At 36.7% G+C, this 20023-nt stretch overlaps 1 protein-coding gene across 2 annotated transcripts in view; it reads left to right on the top strand.

Annotated features, from left to right (window-relative positions):
• The window catches only part of LOC135215035 (contactin-like), a 145626-nt gene extending 131945 nt beyond the window's left edge, over positions 1-13681 (top strand). For both annotated transcript variants that reach the window (XM_064249551.1, XM_064249552.1), the window contains 7 exons: positions 3328-3417; positions 3825-4010; positions 4225-4410; positions 4779-4947; positions 5716-5849; positions 6974-7157; positions 8998-13681. In XM_064249551.1, the coding sequence (XP_064105621.1) occupies positions 3328-3417; positions 3825-4010; positions 4225-4410; positions 4779-4947; positions 5716-5849; positions 6974-7157; positions 8998-9125 (1077 nt within the window). In that variant the 3' untranslated portion in view covers positions 9126-13681. The remainder of the gene's footprint in view (positions 1-3327; positions 3418-3824; positions 4011-4224; positions 4411-4778; positions 4948-5715; positions 5850-6973; positions 7158-8997) is intronic.
• Positions 13682-20023: the final 6342 nt, after the last annotated feature.

The raw sequence follows: 20023 nt of genomic DNA, 5'->3' as shown, positions 1-20023 counted from the left end.
TTCTTGGGACCCATGACTACGTTATCTTGTACGTAATTTACGTATAAGTAACACAATAAAGTTTTCGCACAACACGATAATGGTACTGCAACGAAATCACTAACGAATTTACGTTACTAAACAAAATCGTTGGACCGAACGAATGCCGTGTGCGTACGATAAAGATGTTGGTACGAAGAGGCCGAGATAGGTACGCCACCACGTATACGTATAAGATGCATGATGGGAGGGATGCTGTCCAATAGGAGAGAAGGATTTCATGGTGGTGACTAGCATCAGGAACCAATGGGAGAGCAGGAGGATGGTGGCGAGTCTACTAGTACTAAGATGGCGGCGTGCGGCGCAAGTTTAAAAATTGTTATCCGGGCGAATCTCGGACTTTCAGAAACCTTTCGTATCTTGAAAACTTTTCGTATGTAGAGCCGTTAAATTTTTCACATTGGCTTTCGTATCTCGAGTTTTTCGTAAGTTGAGCCTTTCGTATCTCGAGGTACTACTGTATTTATATATGATAATATTTTTTTAAATTTCTGATGGTTGCATACTAAACTTCAGGCAATCACAAAAAAGGAGCCAAAAATGAACTCTTAATCTTGAAAATCTTATAAGCGTGCTGTGATTTAGAAAAAAAAAAAAAAAAAATTCTGCTTTGGCGCTTACTAGCGAACGCCGCCGGCATACGGGAGACACTTTTGGAAACACCAGCTCGGCGTTTAAGGGTTAATAGTACTTACCTCCCACCAAGAGTAAGTCTATCCTAATGTTAAGACCGAAGAGTTTTTTCATATATGAACAAATGACAAATTTTTAACCAATTTGTATTTTTCATAACTTACAAACCTGAGGTCTTAACATACAAAGGCCCACCTCTAACCACCCCTCTATCAACTAACCTGGGTTGGAAGAATAACTAACGGGGTCACGAGTTAAAGTGGGATATGTGGGTGGCTCCACACGTCTCGTGACCAAGCACAGATGCCAATAGTCCCTTGCGTACACAATTATTTTAAACTTTACCGGTTTCCAGCTGGCGCTGAGTATTTATCCTAATGTTAAGACCTCAGGTTTGTAAGTTATGAAAAATACAAATTGGTTGAAAATTTGTCATTTTTCAGTGGTGACTTTTATAGATAAAAGTGAAATAAATCTTTATTCAGCCTTCATGCCATTAAGAGGAAGGTGTTATGAAATTATGCCACTAAATTTACAGTTGTAGCTGTGGCTGAAGAAACATATTGTACAGACCACAAAGCATTTTGGAGGAGGCAAAAGTAGCATCCAATACTGGCAAAATCAGCTTTATTCCTTTAATTTACTGCATTTGTAGATAAAGTGAGCTGCATCTTTAAACCCAGCACTGATTATTTACAAAAAAAAAAAAAAAAAAAAAAAAAAATCTAAAATGCATTTCATTTAGCTACTGATGGCTGTGATAATGTCAGTAAATGCAATCAGCTGTTAATTTTAAAAATGTAAACATTACAAGAATGCAAATGGCGCCTGATCAGTATGTTCATAAATTATACACAGGTACTCCTCATTTAACGATGGGGTTCCGTTCCAGCGACCCCATCATTAAGCGAATTCGTCATTAAGCGTGTTATTTTTCTCTATTTTGACTAATAGCATTAATTTTCAGTCATATACAGTGGTCCCCGTATTCACGGGAGATGCATACCAGACCCCCGCGAATGTTTAGAATCTGTAAATAGTTGGAATCCGAATAAAAATGCTGAAAATGGCCTATTTTGGTAGGTAAATCTCAAGAAAAACCCACTAAAAATTTGTATACCTGGTTTTTTAATAGTTTTATCACAAAAAGTGCATTTTATGATGAAATTGATAAAAAAAAAACTGGAATTTCTGGATATTTCTCATAGGAAAATAATGCAAATAGGTGAATTTCCTGCAAATAATGGGTAGATATGGTCCAGAGAGAAATTCGCGAATACGAGGGGAGTCCCACTGTATTATAGATCTGTATATGTTATACACTGAACTGTAGCTTTTCTTTACAAAGTATATTAAAGCCTTATTTATTGTTGTAGCTGTGGATTTCAAGGTTTTCAAAACCTAGGCTAGGCTAGATTATGGGCACTGAATAGCCTTTCTCTTGCCACCATTTGACTATATATTTTTTTATAGGGTTTTTGTTGTTTTCTCTCTTGTATATATTGAAGCCTTATTTTTTGTTTTAGCTGTGGATTTCTTAGAATTACTTTGAATTATATTAAGGCTAGGCATTCATTTGCTTATTTGATCGTCAAACCAAATGGCCAACAATTTTTCCATTTCAGGTATCAGGCCTTTTTGTTACATCGTTATTAATGCCAGAAAACATTAAAAATGCCAGGTGAACAGAATTCGACAGTGCTCTTATGAAGTGGTTTGAGCTCCAACATAATAAAGGTGTAAATGTTTTCGGGGAGATGCTTTTTGAGCAGGCCAGAATTTTTGTAAGGAACTAAGCCAAACGAATTATACATGATTATTCAAAACACAGCAATATATATGTGGAATGAGCTGGCAAGACTGTACAAAGGGAGTTTTTTAAGTGATTTCTTTCAGCCGGGATTTTCTGTGGTCCTACAGTGGCCTTGTCCCAAGGGTGCTGCTTCTAAGAGGTTGGACTGTATCATTGTAAGATAGATGCATAAGGGGTTGAGGATCTTGGAGATTTTTTCCTACTTCAGTGCCCCTCTTGTTCCAAAATGGTAACCTTAAAAATATTTTGGAGCATAATGAAAAGTAATTTGAAATTTATTAAACAAAAATAAGTGGAATCTTACTAAACATTAACCTTTAAAAGCTGGGCTAAAAAAATCAACATGCAGCACCCCAGGCCAGATAAACTTTGAGGTCGGCCAATTTAAGAAAAAACAAAAAATGTAAAGAGGAAGATATGCAAATGTACAAGGTGTAAGAAAAAATGCTGTAAAAACTTTCAAAAGCTGCATTTTTATTTTTTACTTTATAATTGCTAAAATTATATATAAAGTATCTCGAGAATCCCATTATTTACAGATTCATCTTTTACTCCATTATTTTGTGTATTTCAAGTCATATCGAGCATAGTAATATCTTGAATGATAAACTTTCAGAGCTATAATAAATGTAAAACTAGCAGAGCTTTGTGGAATTTAGAATGAGCATTTATATGGGGTATGTTGTAATGAGATGGCACAACTTTCATATTAGGTACTACATATCTAACTCAATGTATGAATTCCTCAAGTCAGCCTTGGAATTGGAAATTTTATCCACTTTGTCCAGTTGGAAAGTAGAATGGCTCTTATTGATATTAATGATTTAATTTCAATTCCTCAGGCCAATACTAAAGAGGACAGGCCCTTCACTCACCCAGAAAATCTAGGCGGAGGTGGTGGAAAAACTGGTGACCTGACAATTACATGGACAGTAAGTTTTCCACTCTCTCTCTCTCATCTTTACCCCTAATGAGGAGACTTCTTGCAGTGTGCCCTAAGCAGCTCAATGTAGACAGCACTGAGAGTTATGATCTTCATATAGCCATAGCTGCATTACTTACTCCTTTGTGCTTTTCCATTCATTGTGGTCTTTTCTGACTTAGCTGTCTAACAATTTATATTTACATTATTTCATTTTAAATTTCATTGAAGAGTTAACCCTTCAGGTGAGCCCATTGAAAATCTAACAGGGTGAATCATTAGTCTTGTTAAACTTTATGCTATCATGTTTCAGTTTTTTATTTAAGTCTTACTGCACACATATTAAATTTTCTTGTTTTGCATTGTGTTGTGCCATGTCCTAGCAATATTACTTTTGATATTGGTTATTATTTTCAGCCATTATCCAATGAGAAACAAAATGCTCCTGGGGTGTACTACAAGTTGTTCTGGAGACGAAGTGTGTTAGAACCAGAAACAGAATTCCAGAAAATTATCTTAAAAGACCGAGGCAACATTGGGATGTATGTGGTAGATGTAGACCCTGTCAAATATTTCTACACTCAGTATGAAATCAAAATTCAGGTAACAATTTTGGTTCTCTTTCTTATTGTTTTAGCAGTTATTGATTGAAGAACATTGTATATGTCATATATGTTGACCTTTTATTACACAATGAAGAGAATGAGAAATATTACTTCATTGTCTGTACTGATTTGCTTAAATCTATTTGATGGTTTTCATTTAGAGAATAGTGGACAAAGAAAAATTTTATCAAAAGATATGACGTGTTTTTCAGGCTTGGAATAGCCAAGGGCCTGGACCAATAAGTGAACCAATTGAGATCTTTACTGCTGAAGACATGCCACAGGTTCAGCCCACAGAAGTATCAGCCTTTGCTCATAATGCCACTTCACTTAATGTCACCTGGCAGCCTATTAATCCCACTAGAGAAAATATTAGAGGAAAACTTATTGGATATCGGGTTTGTATCCAGCTTTATGGTGCTAAGATGAATTTGAAATATGATATCATATTAATCCTAAGAGTAGATTATGCTAAAAGTGGAAAGACTATTTTGTTAACTAAATTTATTGCATGTTGTTATATACTTTGAATAATCACAAGGTTCTGGTGAATTTAGAATCCTTGGAGGACTAGTGTAAGAATATATAATGTAAGGCAGTGCTAACGTAAAGTAAGTAGTAGATGTACCATAATTTCCAAACAGAAGTTATCAAATAACTGAACAGTTCTGGTTTATATAACCTTAAATCAATGTTCTGTTTCTTTATCTTGTGTTTTAGTTAAAATGTGATTAGGTCGATAACGTATACTACAATACTTTTTCAGATTAAGTATTGGAGACGAACAGATAATGAAACAGATCACATCATCAAGCTTCAGATTGGTACGAAATCTTATGGGCTTATAGTTGGTTTGGTTCCAAATACATTTTACTGGGTACGAGTCATGGCTTACAATCGAGCAGGTTCAGGACCAGAAAGTGAAAGATTTCTTGGTAAGAAGAGTTTATGTTTGCAATTAAAGTTATAGTTACTGATTTAAAAGGATGTATTGGTAGATGTTCTACAAGTTTCAGATTGTAATGGTTTATTGTTGCCATTACCTTATTTAACTATTTTTTAAATAGTTCCTCTTTGTTCTTCAGTTCTGTACAGTATTGAATTGCTTTTCTAGTCAGTAAAGTATTTTCTACATAACTTCAGACCCAATTTTAAGTCCTGGTTCACTTTTTAGTGTTTATTTCTTGAACTTTTTGTCCTTTAGTTGATACTTTTCCCAGTTGCCTTTCATTTTATTGCTCTAATATATAATGTATAAATTGGAATTTCATTATTGTTTTTATTCCAGACATTTTTATCCATTTCTATACTTTTTATTATTTTTATACATTGCCATTTATGATGAAGAAGGGAAAGATGAAAGAAAATACTATTGTAGGCATTAAAACTAAGAATTTTAGGGAATGCTCAGAAAAGATGGATAATTGCAGTGAATAAGATGTAGAAAATGAAGGAAGTACGAAGCAATAGGTAATAAAATCAAAGCAGCACTTAGTATGAGAAAATACTATCCATGTATGCAAGGCAAAAAGTCATGAGGCAACAAGAAAGTTAGCAACCAGAGTTTAAATTATTTTTAGGCACTTTGCTTTGCGTATTTCATGGAATAATTGAAAGGCTTGAATTGATAGAGTTCGAATTAGAGTAATACTTTTTAATTTTATGAGTAGCTTCAACAACAAAAATTTTTCTTTTTCCTAAAGAGCGAACGTGGCGAGATAATCCACGTATGCCTCCCAACGCTGTCAAAGTTTATGCCATTGATCCCAGTACAATTCGTGTTACCTGGAGAGGTGTCACTCCTGGACCTATGGAAGAGCCTCTTATTGGCTACAAGGTATGTTGTTGTTATTATTATTCAGTTCTTATTATTATTCAGTTCAGCCAGACCACCGCGTTGTATTTAAACGGCTTTGCATAAATTTGAGAGGTACCTGTTCCTTTGATCACGAGGTTTTAAATATTTTGAATGTGTTTTTAACTGAAAAGAACTGAAGTATCTGTATGACTGTATTTTGTGCTTAACTTTTTTAGCTAAACGGCTTAGAAAAAAGTACCATGAGGAGATGCACATCCTAAGGTCTTCTCAGATCATACCTTCAGAAAAGTGTCATATGACAGATAACACTTTTTCAACCCGTCCTCTGTATCATGCGATTGTGTGAGAGCTCATAATAACATGGGAAAAACGATTAAAAGTCTTTTAAACTTTTTTTTTTTTTTTTTTTTTTTTTTTTTTTCCTGCTACCTTCCTTCACCAGTCTAGGTAGCAGTGTGTCAAGGGAAGCAGTAGAAGCCAATGAAAATGAAGTGTAGGAGCTGGACATAGTGTGGTTGCCTGGGCTGTTGAATAGTAGGTTGTGGGGAATCACAAAGAGCCCTCCTCAGTGCATACTGTTTTGTCATGGCCATTACTTGTTGATAATGTGGTGCATGCTGATTTGATGTTGTTATGGTAATGCCGTGTTAAAGAAACAAACTGCTACTACCAGGAAACTGTTTTTAAGTTATATAAAAAATGTCTTAATAACCATAGAAATTAGAATTATCATTATTGATATTAGTAATAAGGCAAAATAATTCAAGAACAAAATTGTACAAGCAAATATCCACAAGTTAAAAGAATCTTGCTGAACTTTGATTCTTGGAATTGGCACAAGAACACTTCAGGTTGCGCATACCCTCATATATTATTTCATTGTATTTTTGTAGAATGCAAAAATATTTGCTTAATTCCTGGATTTTCTCAGCCAAACACTTTTCAATTTGTTTTTGTATTGGTCACATAAAATTTGTTAATTATAAGATTAAATCATAGACACTGTTGATTTGTTCTGCTCTTGCTTAGCTAGTTTTCTCCTGTCCTTATCTTTTAGTTTTTCTAAGCTTTCTTAACATATCTTTAATTATTGAAGTAATCAACATGTTTAAGCTATTTTTTGCACCTGATTTTTTTTACAGATTAAAGTATGGGAAGCTGATCAAGATTTTACAAAAGCCAATGACACTTTAGTCTTCATTGGTTCTCCCTTGGAAGCCTACATCTACGACTTGGTACCTGGCAAGACTTACAAACTTCGAGTGCTTGCTTACTCTAGAGGTGGGGATGGGAAAATGTCATCACCACCATGGGAATTCCAGCTAGGTAAGACAGCACTTCCTTAATTAATTTTTGTTCCTTTAGAAATACAAACAATACTGTGCTTGGTTGGTGACCAACTTCAACCCCATATACACAAGAGTTGCCAGATTTCACAGATTCCTTGCTTTACAATCTTTGATTGTTTTAACTGTTTTCCAGCTGGCGCAAGAAGATTATCCTATTTGTTAAGACCAAGGGTTTGTTAGCTATGAAAAATAAAATTTTGTTAAAAGTTTGCCATTTTGTATGGAGTCTACAGTGCCCAGTTGCAAACATCTCCGTTGCCAATAGGGCTTTTACAATAAACTTGGGTGCTTCACTCTTCTCATCTTCCTTTGTCCAATCTGCTTGTAGACAAAAATTTGCTTTTTGCAAGAGGATGTCAGGTCAATGATTCAGATCTACATGTACACATCATTCTGTCGCTTTGGATCTCTTCAAAGATGACATTCATACTCTTGCTAACTGTAACTTTGTCAGTCTGGTGGTTGGGGTCAATCCTGGTATAAATCACTATTCAGAGGTAGCCCATTTTCCCAAGCCTACCCAAATGCTACAATTAACCTCCAAATTGAGACTTGACTGTGGTACTGAATAGTCTCACTAAGTTGCCTTTCTGCTGGATATGACCTTTAGGGAAGTGTCCTTAGTTACTCTCGCTTTCACTAAGCCTGTTGATAACCTTCATACCCTGTCGAGTGAAGTCTCTCATTCCAACCATTGGTGTTGAGTTGGTCTTTCACTTGCCCCAGAAGTTCATAGCCAAGAAACAGTCATCTAATTAACTTTGTGTGTTCATGAAGTCTTATTGTTCATGTCTTGCTTTCCCATTCTGCTGATGATGGCCTTTTGTACAAAGTGAGAGCCATTAGGATTTACCTCAAAAGAATCAACTCTCTCCAGCCTTATCCTTTTCTTGTATTCCTTAACCTGAGTCCACAAAGTTTTCATGCTTCAAAGAATTAAATCTTATATTGGCTTTGGCAGGGTATATCATGGGCTTATTTAGATGTTTTACAAGGGGACATCATACAGCTCAAGATCAAGGTACATGTAGTTCATGTGCTCTCCTCTTCATTGGCTCTTAATTACTACATAGAGCTCTCTGTCATCATGAAAGTGGATACTGGCCATTGTCTAACCACATTTTCAGGATTCTACTATAGTATTCTTATCTTTTAATCTCTGGATGTTGACTCATTTGAATTTATGTTGCTGTGAGTCTTTGTTTTACTGATTTTGGAGGGATCAGTCAGTCAGCCTCCTAAAACAAGATGTATCGACAAGGTTGGAAAACTACAGACTATGAATACTAAAACATCACTTATGCACATAAAAAGTATAAAAAATATTTGGACAATTACATTAAAACAAGAACTTGAAAGGAACACCTACCAAGGTAAGAGTTAAGAAATGACTAAAAAGACTGGAAGAAAATAAACATACAAAAGATACCGAAAGTGAACGTGGAGAGTAAACAAACAGGCTGTTATGCTTTGAACAGTTGTGTGGACGACGATTTTGGTACATTAGTTTTTATAAAAAGTGACTCCAACACTAACAAGACTTACAGCGTTGTGAGTGCAATTTATTCCCATTATAATTAAGATGGTTTGGGTTAAGGCAATTTTTGGCTTACAATTGCCCTGCTGGGTAAAAAAAAATTTTCTCATATAAATTGAAATACATATTAGTGTAGTTTCTAAAAATACTGTTAATATTCATGTAAATGTATTCAGGTTTTATCCTTCAGTGAATATTGTGTGCAAGGCTAAGAAAAATTCCTGTTCATGCACTGTTTAGCATATTTTGTTGAGCAAGATTTTATTATATTTATTTATAGGTGATCCAGATATCCTGAAAGGTGAAGCTCCTTCTACATTCCATGTTTTGAACAGCAGTCTTTTGCTTACATTTTTGGTGGCCTTTTTTACTCCACTCGTACGCTCTCGCTACTTCACCACACACTGAGGAGAAATATGCTTGATGTATGATGGATTACTAAACTCCGCTCCAGAAACAATTCGTCCATATTTTTTAAGTCATAATAGTATTCAACAAGAGTTAAATATTTTACTGTATTAAGTTTATAACCTATAAAACAACTGGTTTTGTTTTGTCACCAATTTTAATTTTTAATGAGATTTGTTATTTATTAAAGCATTTTTATTTGGAGTACAAGGACTCCACATTCCAAAAAAAATTCAATCATCAAAGAGAAAATTGAGTGTAATATTCTTCCTATATATATAAAAATTTTATAGTATGACTATTGTTTTAAGTTGGGCATACTATTTGTAAAAAAAAAATTCTAGGTTTTCTTCAAGTTCTCTAATACCTAAATGGTTCCTCTAAGCTTACCAGTGTGGCAAATATACTACTGTATTTACAAGGATACCCTGTTACCGTAAGTCGATTACTGTTTCAAATTCAAATAAAAGATCGATAGAATGTTTATTATAGTACATTATTTATGTAAATTACATAATTTAACTCACATGCCAAATGAAATGGAGGAAAGTATTACATAAAAAAACAGCTGTACAAAAAATGTATTTGATGTGAGCACTAAATTAATTACCAAGGTTTTTTTTATTATAAATTTATTAATTTTCAGGCTTATATACAGAACATTGCATGATTTATCAAATATAAAGAAGAGTATTCATTGTCCACTTGACTGATTTTCTTTAGTAAACACATTTGTATTACTAAGCAAGCAGTTTTTAATTTAGATTTAGATTTATTAGCATTGTAGTAAGATTGAGTGTCAGTTTATTTTTCAGAAGCAGTATTTCTGTACATTTTGTAATTAAGGACAGCTGTCTGCAGTGTTATTTTGTCAATCTTCCCATATTATAGTAGACAATTTTTTTTATTGATACACATACGTATTTGGACTGGTAACAGCAGAGCTGGGCATCACTACTCAAATTTTGGTTCCGTACCCCGCATCTCCACAACTTTGAGGTGGTTGCCGCTACCACTACTTCGCAGCTTTTTTAACTTTTGGAAACCGCTACCCGCACCTCTACTACGATTACTTTTACTGTAAAGCGCAACTCAAAATAAACAGCTTTTTTAATGAAACAGAAATTCTAACACATAATTGATTTAAACACAAAATAGTGGAAAACTATTTTTACTCTTAAGTATCAAATCACTAAATGAGCATGAAAAATACGCAAAATAAATAAATATATATATACACAAAAATTTATACTAAGGAAAATAAAAAATTATATAAATAAGTTTCATTACCTTGACCAAAAAATAGATTTCCTGATTTTTTTGCAAAAAACTCCAAGACTCCAAGCTCGGAGCCAAAAAAGAATAGATCTAGTAGGAAAATCCAAGGAGTAGCAGAACTGGCAGTGCCATGCTGCACCATCAAAACAAGTTCAGTCCTGCATCTCTCAGACTCTGCAGCGGCCAATGGTCAACCTTAAGCAAGCAATTAGTAATGCGTTAACTCGTTAAGACGTCTTGTTACATTTTTCGGTTTTTCGTTTTTGAACGGTAGCGGTTGCAATTTAAATTTTTGAGTTCCGCAACCCGCTACTCCACTAATTTTGGCACGAGGTAGCGGCCAAACAAGTCTGCAGCCAAAAACAGGTTCCACAAGTTGCGGAGGTGCGGACTAAAGTTGTGGAACGCCCACCTTTGAGTAACAACATTAGCGAGATTACATTTCTGGAGCTTACAGGTATGTGCTGTGTACCATGTACACTATCTCCTAATACTGGAAGCAGCACAAATATGAAACACAGCTAGCTTTGTAAATATCAGACAACTGTATAGAATGACCTTTGCTGTGTCATTTTGAAGGTAAGAGACCTCATTATTTATAAGTCACCTAAATACTGTTTCTCATATTTCATTGAAATTTGGAAAAATTACTTTTCAAGTAAGCCCTTGTATTGAACGGATTATCTTTTATAGAAGGAAAGAAACTGTGCCAAATGCAATTAGAATGATTTTGTGCATAATGTGAACAATTTAAACAAACGTTTAGTTCACAGTGCTTTGTAAGATAGCTCTAAAATTGCATCACGTATAGTAGTTTGCTGTGATGGTACAGTTTGCGAAAATTATGTCAGTTTAGTACAAAGGTGTGGTGGTATAACAGCAGTGATATATTGAAGTTATTCAAGCAATTGAAGCATATAGTGATAATTTTACTGCATATAATTACTTACGTGATTTAGTAGTACGTATATTGTAATGTAAGAGAGTTACGAATCTAGAAAGTTGAAAAGTTTTAAAAATTTATGAAATGATGCAAGTTGTTAAGAATTTGACAGCTAAAGATGAGTGTACTTGAAGGATTAAGAGAGATTTTTTATTTTTATTAATTTTAAATCGTAATGCATATTGTGCATTGTATTTATAGCCATGTAAGAATGAACTACACATCTTTTCCCAACTAATGTAAAGGTAGAGGTGCAGGTAAAGTAGCATTCCCCTTTTCAGTACTGTGAACCTTGAAATTCTTGAAGAAAAAGAAAATTGTGACTAAGATGTCAGTTATTGAAATAAGAATGGTAGAGTGAAGGAAACCAGTTGCTTTTAGGATGCCTTATATTGAAGTACAATTAAAGTTGATATTCATGAGATGCGTGTTAACAGGAAGTAATGATACAGTGTGAATTACTGTTTTTAGGTATATTCTGAAGCAACCTACCCTAAAGTTTAAATAAATAACTAGGAGGTTCTTATGATTTCTTAAACATAAGTTTAACTGATGAAATTTTTATTTCACCACTTGGCAGATATGTATAAAATAATCTTTACAGTCCTGTATTGGAGCAGCTTATTCATTACCTCAGATTACAAACATTCCAGTAAATAGAAAATTTAGAACTTTCTATTGTAGTTTTAAGCAGTAAAAGTACAAGTTATGTCTTTTGACTACTAGTTGTATTCTAATCTTAAATTTCAATTTGAATCTCTTTGTACGATCTTTGATGTTGTGATTTAAACTGGACATTTAAAATAATAAATTTGATGGGTATTATGTTAAAAAATCAAGCATCTTTTACAGGTGTTGTAGTTTGGTCAATTATCTTTTGTATTTTTGGCAGGTTTGTTAAATTATTTCAATGTTTGTATACTTTTAAATTTTTTAAATTATTTTAATTTGGGTAGCTCAGAACATGAAAATTCTTGAAGTTACTTATGTTTTGACAATTTACTTAACCAAGGTTATATGGAAACCAGTATTACTGTGCTTGTCTCACTTTTTACAGATAAAATTCTCATGCATATGTTTCTCAGTATCTGCATTGGTTTTTTTTATTTAAAATTTATAGGTAGCTTGGATTTTTGTCTTTAGATATTGTAACATCCGAAGAAAATTTGACATTAACTACCCATCTCGAGGGGAGATTTGTATTTTAAAATTGTTGTTGTACCTTCCTTTTTTGGAAGATCATTTTCAATAATGTTAATATTTGTGCAGATTATATTTTCTGATGATGGCATTTACAATGCATGCAGCCTCTTTATGTGCTTTAGATAACATTTAGAAAACAAATATGCAACAGAAGGTGAAAGGTATAAAATATAATGAGCATTTTATTTTTATTTGTCATGTACTTTGTGGTAATGATGCACTTTACATTTGTTTGTTATAAATTAATGTCAGTCACAAAGTATTACATTACATTATATGACTATTGTGATAAGGAAATAAGTTATATTTCCTGTTTCAGTACTTTTGTTTGTGAGAAGTTTCCGTCCACTTTTATTGTTAATTTTATTTCCTTTATTGGAGTAAGTTTAAGAGTAAGAGCTTGTAAGGGTAAGTGAAAATGGCACTAAAAAATTACAGCTTTATTCAGTTATTTAATTAAAAGAAGTTAAATTTTTTAAAATTCCTGTAGCATGTGTATATATATTGGCCTTTTAGTCACAATAATATCTCGGATTAATTTTATTTAGCCTGTGGAATGCACAATTACAAAAATAGTAGTTTTCTCATAGCATACTGTCTTGAACCTATTATCCTCCTTAATTTATGGTTTCTATGGAATAAAGAACATAATCTAATAGTCTAAAATTGCAAAAATATAGTTTTTCTCATAGCATATTATATCAAAAGTACTATCTTCTATGACAATTTGTTTTTTTATGGAATAAATGTAAAATAATCTAATATTCTATTTTTTCTTAATAAGAATATTCATAACTATTATTCCATGTTGAAAGAAAAAAAAATAACTTGTGCAGATGTGTCATAGAAAGGACAGTCTTAGCTGTTGCTCACAACCCGCAGGTTAAAATTTATGTTTATCTTAGCATTACTTTGACTACATTACCATCAAACATTTTTATAAGTATGTTACACAAGTTTTGATGTTTTCTTTTGTAAACTCATGATGTGTTTTTAATGTAGTAGTTGTTTGGTTATCTCAAATGATTGTTTTATATTATTGAACATATCAGTATTGCATGAAAGTGTAAATGTACTTGTACGCTGTCAGAATTCACACTTTTTATAGTCCAATTAAAAAAATTTATTCTAATATTTATTTTTATCGTCCTTCCTCATTCTGTGACATAGGTCACCATATTGAAATAGTAATAGTTCTTTAACAAAATATATACATATATATTCCTACTGAAAAATAATTGCCTTTTAAATAAAAGTATGTACTGTATTTGTAATGGAAATTATGAAAATTACTTGCAGCTTAGTAACTGTGTTTAATTGAAGGCAGTTTATTTGGGGAACTCCCAACCACTCACTCTAAGACCAATTTTTTCTTCAGTTATGGTCAAGCTAAGATGTCTTGCTACACTTGTGTCTGACAATTAAATTGAAATTTTAGCTTTATTGTGTATGGTTTTAGTTTTCGTTTGACATGAATTATTCGAGAAAGTGGTTAAGCTTATCAGTTTTGCAGTGGTGGATCCCATGAGGAGAGTGTGCTTGCTAGTGTATGGCTTTAGTGTTTTTCGTTTGACAGAATTTATTTAAGAAAATGGTTAAGCTTACCAGTTTTGCAGTGGTGGATCCCACGAGGAGTGAGCTTGATATCTCCACAGGAGAAGGTTCAGCAACTGCAGAGGATGGCCAAGAGGTATTTGCTGGTTTCTGTGAAGAGGACTACACTGCCTTCAATTTCACCAGATATTTTTGACTCGTAGATTTCTTACCCACTCACCAGAATTCATAGACGAAAGCACTAATGAAGCTGGCTCACTGGGAGGAAGGTCCATAGGATGAATCTCTTAAGTGAATTTTCACACAACCTGGAAATAGTTGTGGTTGAATGAGCTATGAACTCCAAGGACACATTATCAATAACAGGAACCACCACAGCTGGCGAAGGGGGTAGTGCTGACAGTGCACCTCATGTAGTACACTGCAGGCATTGGTACTTGAGATTTTTTGCAGAATCCTTGCACCCCTAGGAGCAACCCCTCATTGCTTTTACCATACTACCTCCATTCATTTTCTCTTCCATCTTAATTTCCACCTTATTCTAATAATGTTTCAATTTTTCTTTCAGCACTAAATGACCTCACAGGTTCCAGTGCTTGGCCTGCAGACTAAATTGTATATTCAATCTACTACCACCACCAACAATTTGGGTGATTAGGCTTTCATATTCTTCTCTGCCAAATGGTGAAAGGGATGGGCTACTTAGTATACATTCAATTGGACCAAATTGTATGATGACATAAAACGGACACAATCACTATTACAGTATCAGAAGTGGGTTTAACCATTGTAGGCACATCAACCCAAGACAAATCTAAACCCTGAGAAGACAAAAATATCTTTTGTGGAGTAGAGCTATCTCAACAAAAGAGAAGCAGTCTTTGAAGGTGGCAAAGGGAGAAAGATCCCAGCAAAATACAACAATGTCACTGGTGGAGTGAAACCACAGCAAGCACCTCTTGTCCTTCCTCTTTCCTGTTGCCAAGTCTTTCTGAGTGAGGAGAAGCCCAATCCACACATGGAGAAAGGCAGATAGTTCTTTCTGCAGCTATGAGAACAAAATAGGCAAGTGTACAGATGTAGGACATGAGCCCCAAACTTCCATGTCTACATTGCTCATTAATTCTCCTCATGAGAAAAAACAGCAAATGAGACAACAGAAAACCATCCCGTATGGGGGTAGTGCCATCAGTGCACCTCATTCGGTGCAATGTAGGCATTACTTTAGGTTCTTTGCAGCATCCCTTCAGTCCCTAGCTGCAACTACTTTCATTACTTTTACTGTACTTTTATTCATATTCTCTTTCTTCCATCTTATTCCCCACCCTCTCCTAATAATTGTTTCTTGGTGCAACTGCGAGGTTTTCCTCCTGTTACGCCTTTGAAACCTTTTACTGTCAATTTCCGCTTCAGCGCTGAATGACCTTAGTTGCCCCAGTGCTTGGCATAATGCCAAAAATCTATATATGAATAAATAAATAAATAACAGAAAACGAAGTAATGGTGAACTACATTCCTTCAAGAGAAATAGAGAGAGGAGCAGGACACATGATGTTTGAAGATGAAGTGGATAGGCATTTTTGAGCAGGATATAGGGTTCCCCCAATCCATCAACCCACCATATGGCTATCCTTGTAGCTACATTCATTCAACTGTTTATCTCTTAAGAGCAAGGATATTCACTTAAAAGGCAATGGTTTGTATTCCAATATCAGCTTACTGTAAATACATGCAATTTGTATTTTTCATAGCTACAAACGTGAGGTCTTAACAATAGGATAATTTCTAGTGCCTAGCTGGATCCGGTTAAATCGCAGATGAAAGCAAGGAATCTTGTGAGATCTGGCAACGCGTGCGTATATCTGGTAAAGGACCACGCACCTACATCACCACGTCAGTCTTTCCCAACTCAGGATATCTTAGCAGACAGAGGGGTAGCTAGAGATGGGCAGTAAAATGTTAAGACCTCAGGTTTGTAGCTATGAAAAATACAAATTGTCTTAGAAAATTTGTCATTTGTTCATATGCGAACAAACCTTCAGTCTTAACAATAGGATAGACTCATACTTGGAGGGAGGTACAAGACATCCTAAACCAGGTGGGGGCCTACCCACCAGTCCAGCTCCAGAGGAAACAACTTCCAGAGAGGGACTGAAGCCCGTGAGAAGCTAGATAAACTGAAATCTAGCTACCCACATACTTGAGTGATGTACAATGATATATGGGAGAATCATTGTATAAGGAAACAAAGAGAAACTTTGACTGTCCTATAACAAACCAACACACCAGGGTTTGTTATCGCTCCAAACTCCCGCCTTGCCAAGGAGTGGAGCATATGCTACTGAACAGAGGGTTGGGTAATTGTATACCAAGCAACCACACTTATCAGTATGACTACCTTACTCACCTGTATCAGACCAGTCCAGCGAATGACGTGTCTATTCCTTAACCCGCCTGAAGGAAGAAGGAAAGGTACAAGAGACCAGCCAACTCTCTCATTCTCTCATCCACACAATCATCTTAGGTAAGATACAAAGGTGCCCTGTTAAGGGCAACTATGAGTTACACAACCTGTTGGGCAGCCACCACAGGACCCAGGGAAAACGTGTCCGTAGATCTGTGGGTAACATCCTTAAGATAGAGAGGTGAACGTGGACTGGTGTAACCAAGTACGAGCGCTCAGCACTCTATGCACAGCCAAGTTCTCTTTTTGAAAGCCAGAGAGGAACCAATACCCCTAATGTAATGCCCTTCAGCCTGCACAGACGTGGTGGCGGAATCATCGAGAGTCAAATATGCCTGTCTGATGGCTTCCCGTATCCACAAATAGATAGTATTCTTCGATACTTCTTTCTTTGTACATCCTGTGCTAACAAAAAGTCTGCAGCAGCCAGGTCTACCGTGCCATGCCCTTTAAGATAGCAACGCAGGGCCTGGATGGGACACAACAAAAGCTCTTGAGCATCACCACCCACAAAGTCATTCTGAGACCTTGAGACATTGTGGCGGGATCACCAGCTCAAAAAACAAGCGGGCAAAATCCCCTCCTTATAAACTTAATCAATCCATCTGCCAAACCCACCCTCAGTCACACTTTCCTCTTCACACTACGGAATACACAGGACAATTGACCTATACCTACACACACAACAAAAAAACACAAACACATTTACTCACCCAACTCCAGATACTCACGGCTATGCTGTGCTGTCTGCTGGTCGAGGTCGCGGAGATACCAACCAACACAACACCCAAGGATCACAACCCACAACACAACAACAAAAAAGGAACAACCACAACTCAAGACCACTGCACAACCGATCACTAACAACACAAAAAAAGACAACACACACCCTCTAACAACACCAAGAAATCACAACAGCTCACCAACAATAACCCTCAACTACAACAACTCACAAATAACTCAACAGAAACTCACAAGCACAACAAATCCAAAGCAAATAACATTAACTTACCAACTTCCAATGCCTTCAATAGACTGCTGCCGACACTACTGACCATCACCGATTCTCACCAAAGATTCACTAAAGACTGCCTCCAAAAATGATAAATTTTCTAAGACAATTTGTATTTTTCATAGCTACAAACCTAAGGTCTTAACAATAGGATAATTCCTAGCGTCTAGCTGGATCTGGATAAAAAGCAGACGAAAGCAAAGAATCTTGTGATATCTGGTAACGCATGCATAGCTTGGGCTAGGAGTGGTCAAGGACGACGCTGCTATGCCAGTCTTTCCCAACTCAGGATGACTTAACAAACAGAGGGGTGGCTAGAGGCGAGCAGTATAACGTTAAGACCTCAGGTTTGTAGCTATGAAAAATACAAATTGTCTTAGAAAATTTGTCATTTGTTCATACACGAACAAACCTTTGGTCTTAACAATAGGATAGACTCATACTTGGAGGGAGGTATAAGACATCCTAGACCGGCTGGGGGCCTACCCCCCCAGTCCAGCTCTCAAAAGAAATGGTTCTTGGAGAGGGACTGAAGACCATTGAGAAGGTAGATAAATAGATATCTAACCACTCGGGGGTAGCGCCTCAGCGGTGTGGTTGGTATGGTATTAGCATCCCACCTCGGTGGTCACGGGTTCGATTCTCGGCCATTCCATTGAGGAGTGAGATATGTGTATTTCTGGTGATAGAATTCACTTTCGACGTGGTTCGGAAGTCACGTAAAGCCGTTGGTCCCGTTGCTGAATAACCACTGGTTCCATGAAACGTAAAAGCACCATACAAACAATAACCACTCGGGACCTGAGTGACGCACAATGATATATGGGATAACCATTGTATAGGGAACCAAAGAGAAACTTTGACTGTCCAATAACAAACCAAGACACCAGGGTTGGTATTACTCCAAACTCCTCCTTGCCAAGGAGTGGAGCATATGCTACCAAATAGCGGGTAAGATATTGTATATTGCATGACCCTGAGGGACCAGGTTCTCCAGGGAAGACAACACTCCCAGAAGAACCTGCCACTGATGTGACTTTTGACAGAAAGTTGCGCGCTACCACCCGCAACTTCTCCAATCTCTGATCCAAGGGAAAAACTTTTGCCACTGTCGTATCGATGACCATCTTGAACCGTGTCTTCCTGACGAAGTGATTCAAGGTGGATAAGTCGATCACAGGCCTCCATCCTCCCGACGCCTTGGGCACCAAGAAGATGTGACTGTAAAACCCCGGGGACGGACGCACTACTTCCTTTATCGCATCCTTGTCCAGCATTTTCTGCACTTCCTCCTGAAGAGGGACGAGAGTGAAAGGGGCGTTGATCTTCTGACTTGGGCTGAGTCGAACAGGAAGGCCCTGCCAAACTCGAGGTCCTCGACGGCCTACCAGGCGACGATCTCTTTGACTGCTGCTGGACAGGGGGAGGAGGAGGAGCCGGGCGTCTCCGAGGAAGAGACTCCGACTTAGACACGGCCTGGTGCACCAGTCGGTCTTTGGTGTCAGCCTGGCGCCGGTCTATCGCATTCTCGAGTTCTGTCCAAGGAAACAAAAATTGGGACTCTTACAGATCTCCGTTCCTCAATGCCAGCAAGGACTCGGTGTCGAGCGATCTCTCCATCCTAGACAAAGCCGTGTCCCTTCTAATCAGAAGATTAGCCCATAAATTGGCACTGAGATGAGCCAAATATGAAAACGCCTTGCCCCCCAGACTGCAACAGACTGGCAAGCGAGGAGCCACTCACCAACCCTTCCAGGTACCTGTCGGAAGCTATCTTGGCAATAACCACAAACCTCATTTGTTCCAAAGTCAAACCCAGCTTCAGGCGAATGACGTCTGGGTTAAGATGGCGAGACAACAAAAATGCAGAGCTCGTAGCATAGTACTTCCTATGTCTCGTGAGAGGTGGGGGTAGTAGTTTGGTAGAGCCCCTAGAGCGAAGCGACCCGTCCCAGTCCGAAACAGAGGCGTTGACCTTCTGCTAGATCGACTGAACGTGCCCTGACAAAGGAAGCTGAAGAGATGATTTAGGGTCCTGAGTAGCTCCCACCAAGGCTTCCAAGCAAGAAGGAGTGTAAGATGACCGAGCCTGAGTCCTACTTTCCAGATTGTTAAACCTACGAATGAGATCAACAACTTCCGAAAAGGAAGACAGAAACTCTTGCGTGTCTCCCACCTCCTGCTCCGGCAATGGAGACCGACGACAAGAAGGATGTGTAGGCTCTTCTAAGGTGCCTTCTCCACCAAAATTAATGGAAGGGTTACCAGCCAAACAGTCCAAAACCCCAACTATAGTGCATTTACTTTTCTAAGATCACTGTGGTGTGGCTTGTACAGATATCATACGTTGCCAATTTTCATGTTATGGTAATCATATTAGCTTCATGGAGTCTAATGAAATAGTTTTAATTTCTTGAAATGTGATTCTTTGTTTGCATCAGATA

Source organism: Macrobrachium nipponense, chromosome 19 (genome assembly GCF_015104395.2).
Source record: "Macrobrachium nipponense isolate FS-2020 chromosome 19, ASM1510439v2, whole genome shotgun sequence".
Classification (NCBI taxonomy): domain Eukaryota; kingdom Metazoa; phylum Arthropoda; class Malacostraca; order Decapoda; family Palaemonidae; genus Macrobrachium; species Macrobrachium nipponense.
The sequence above is the reverse complement of the archived record's forward strand: the minus strand, read 5'-3'. Positions and strand labels throughout refer to the sequence as shown.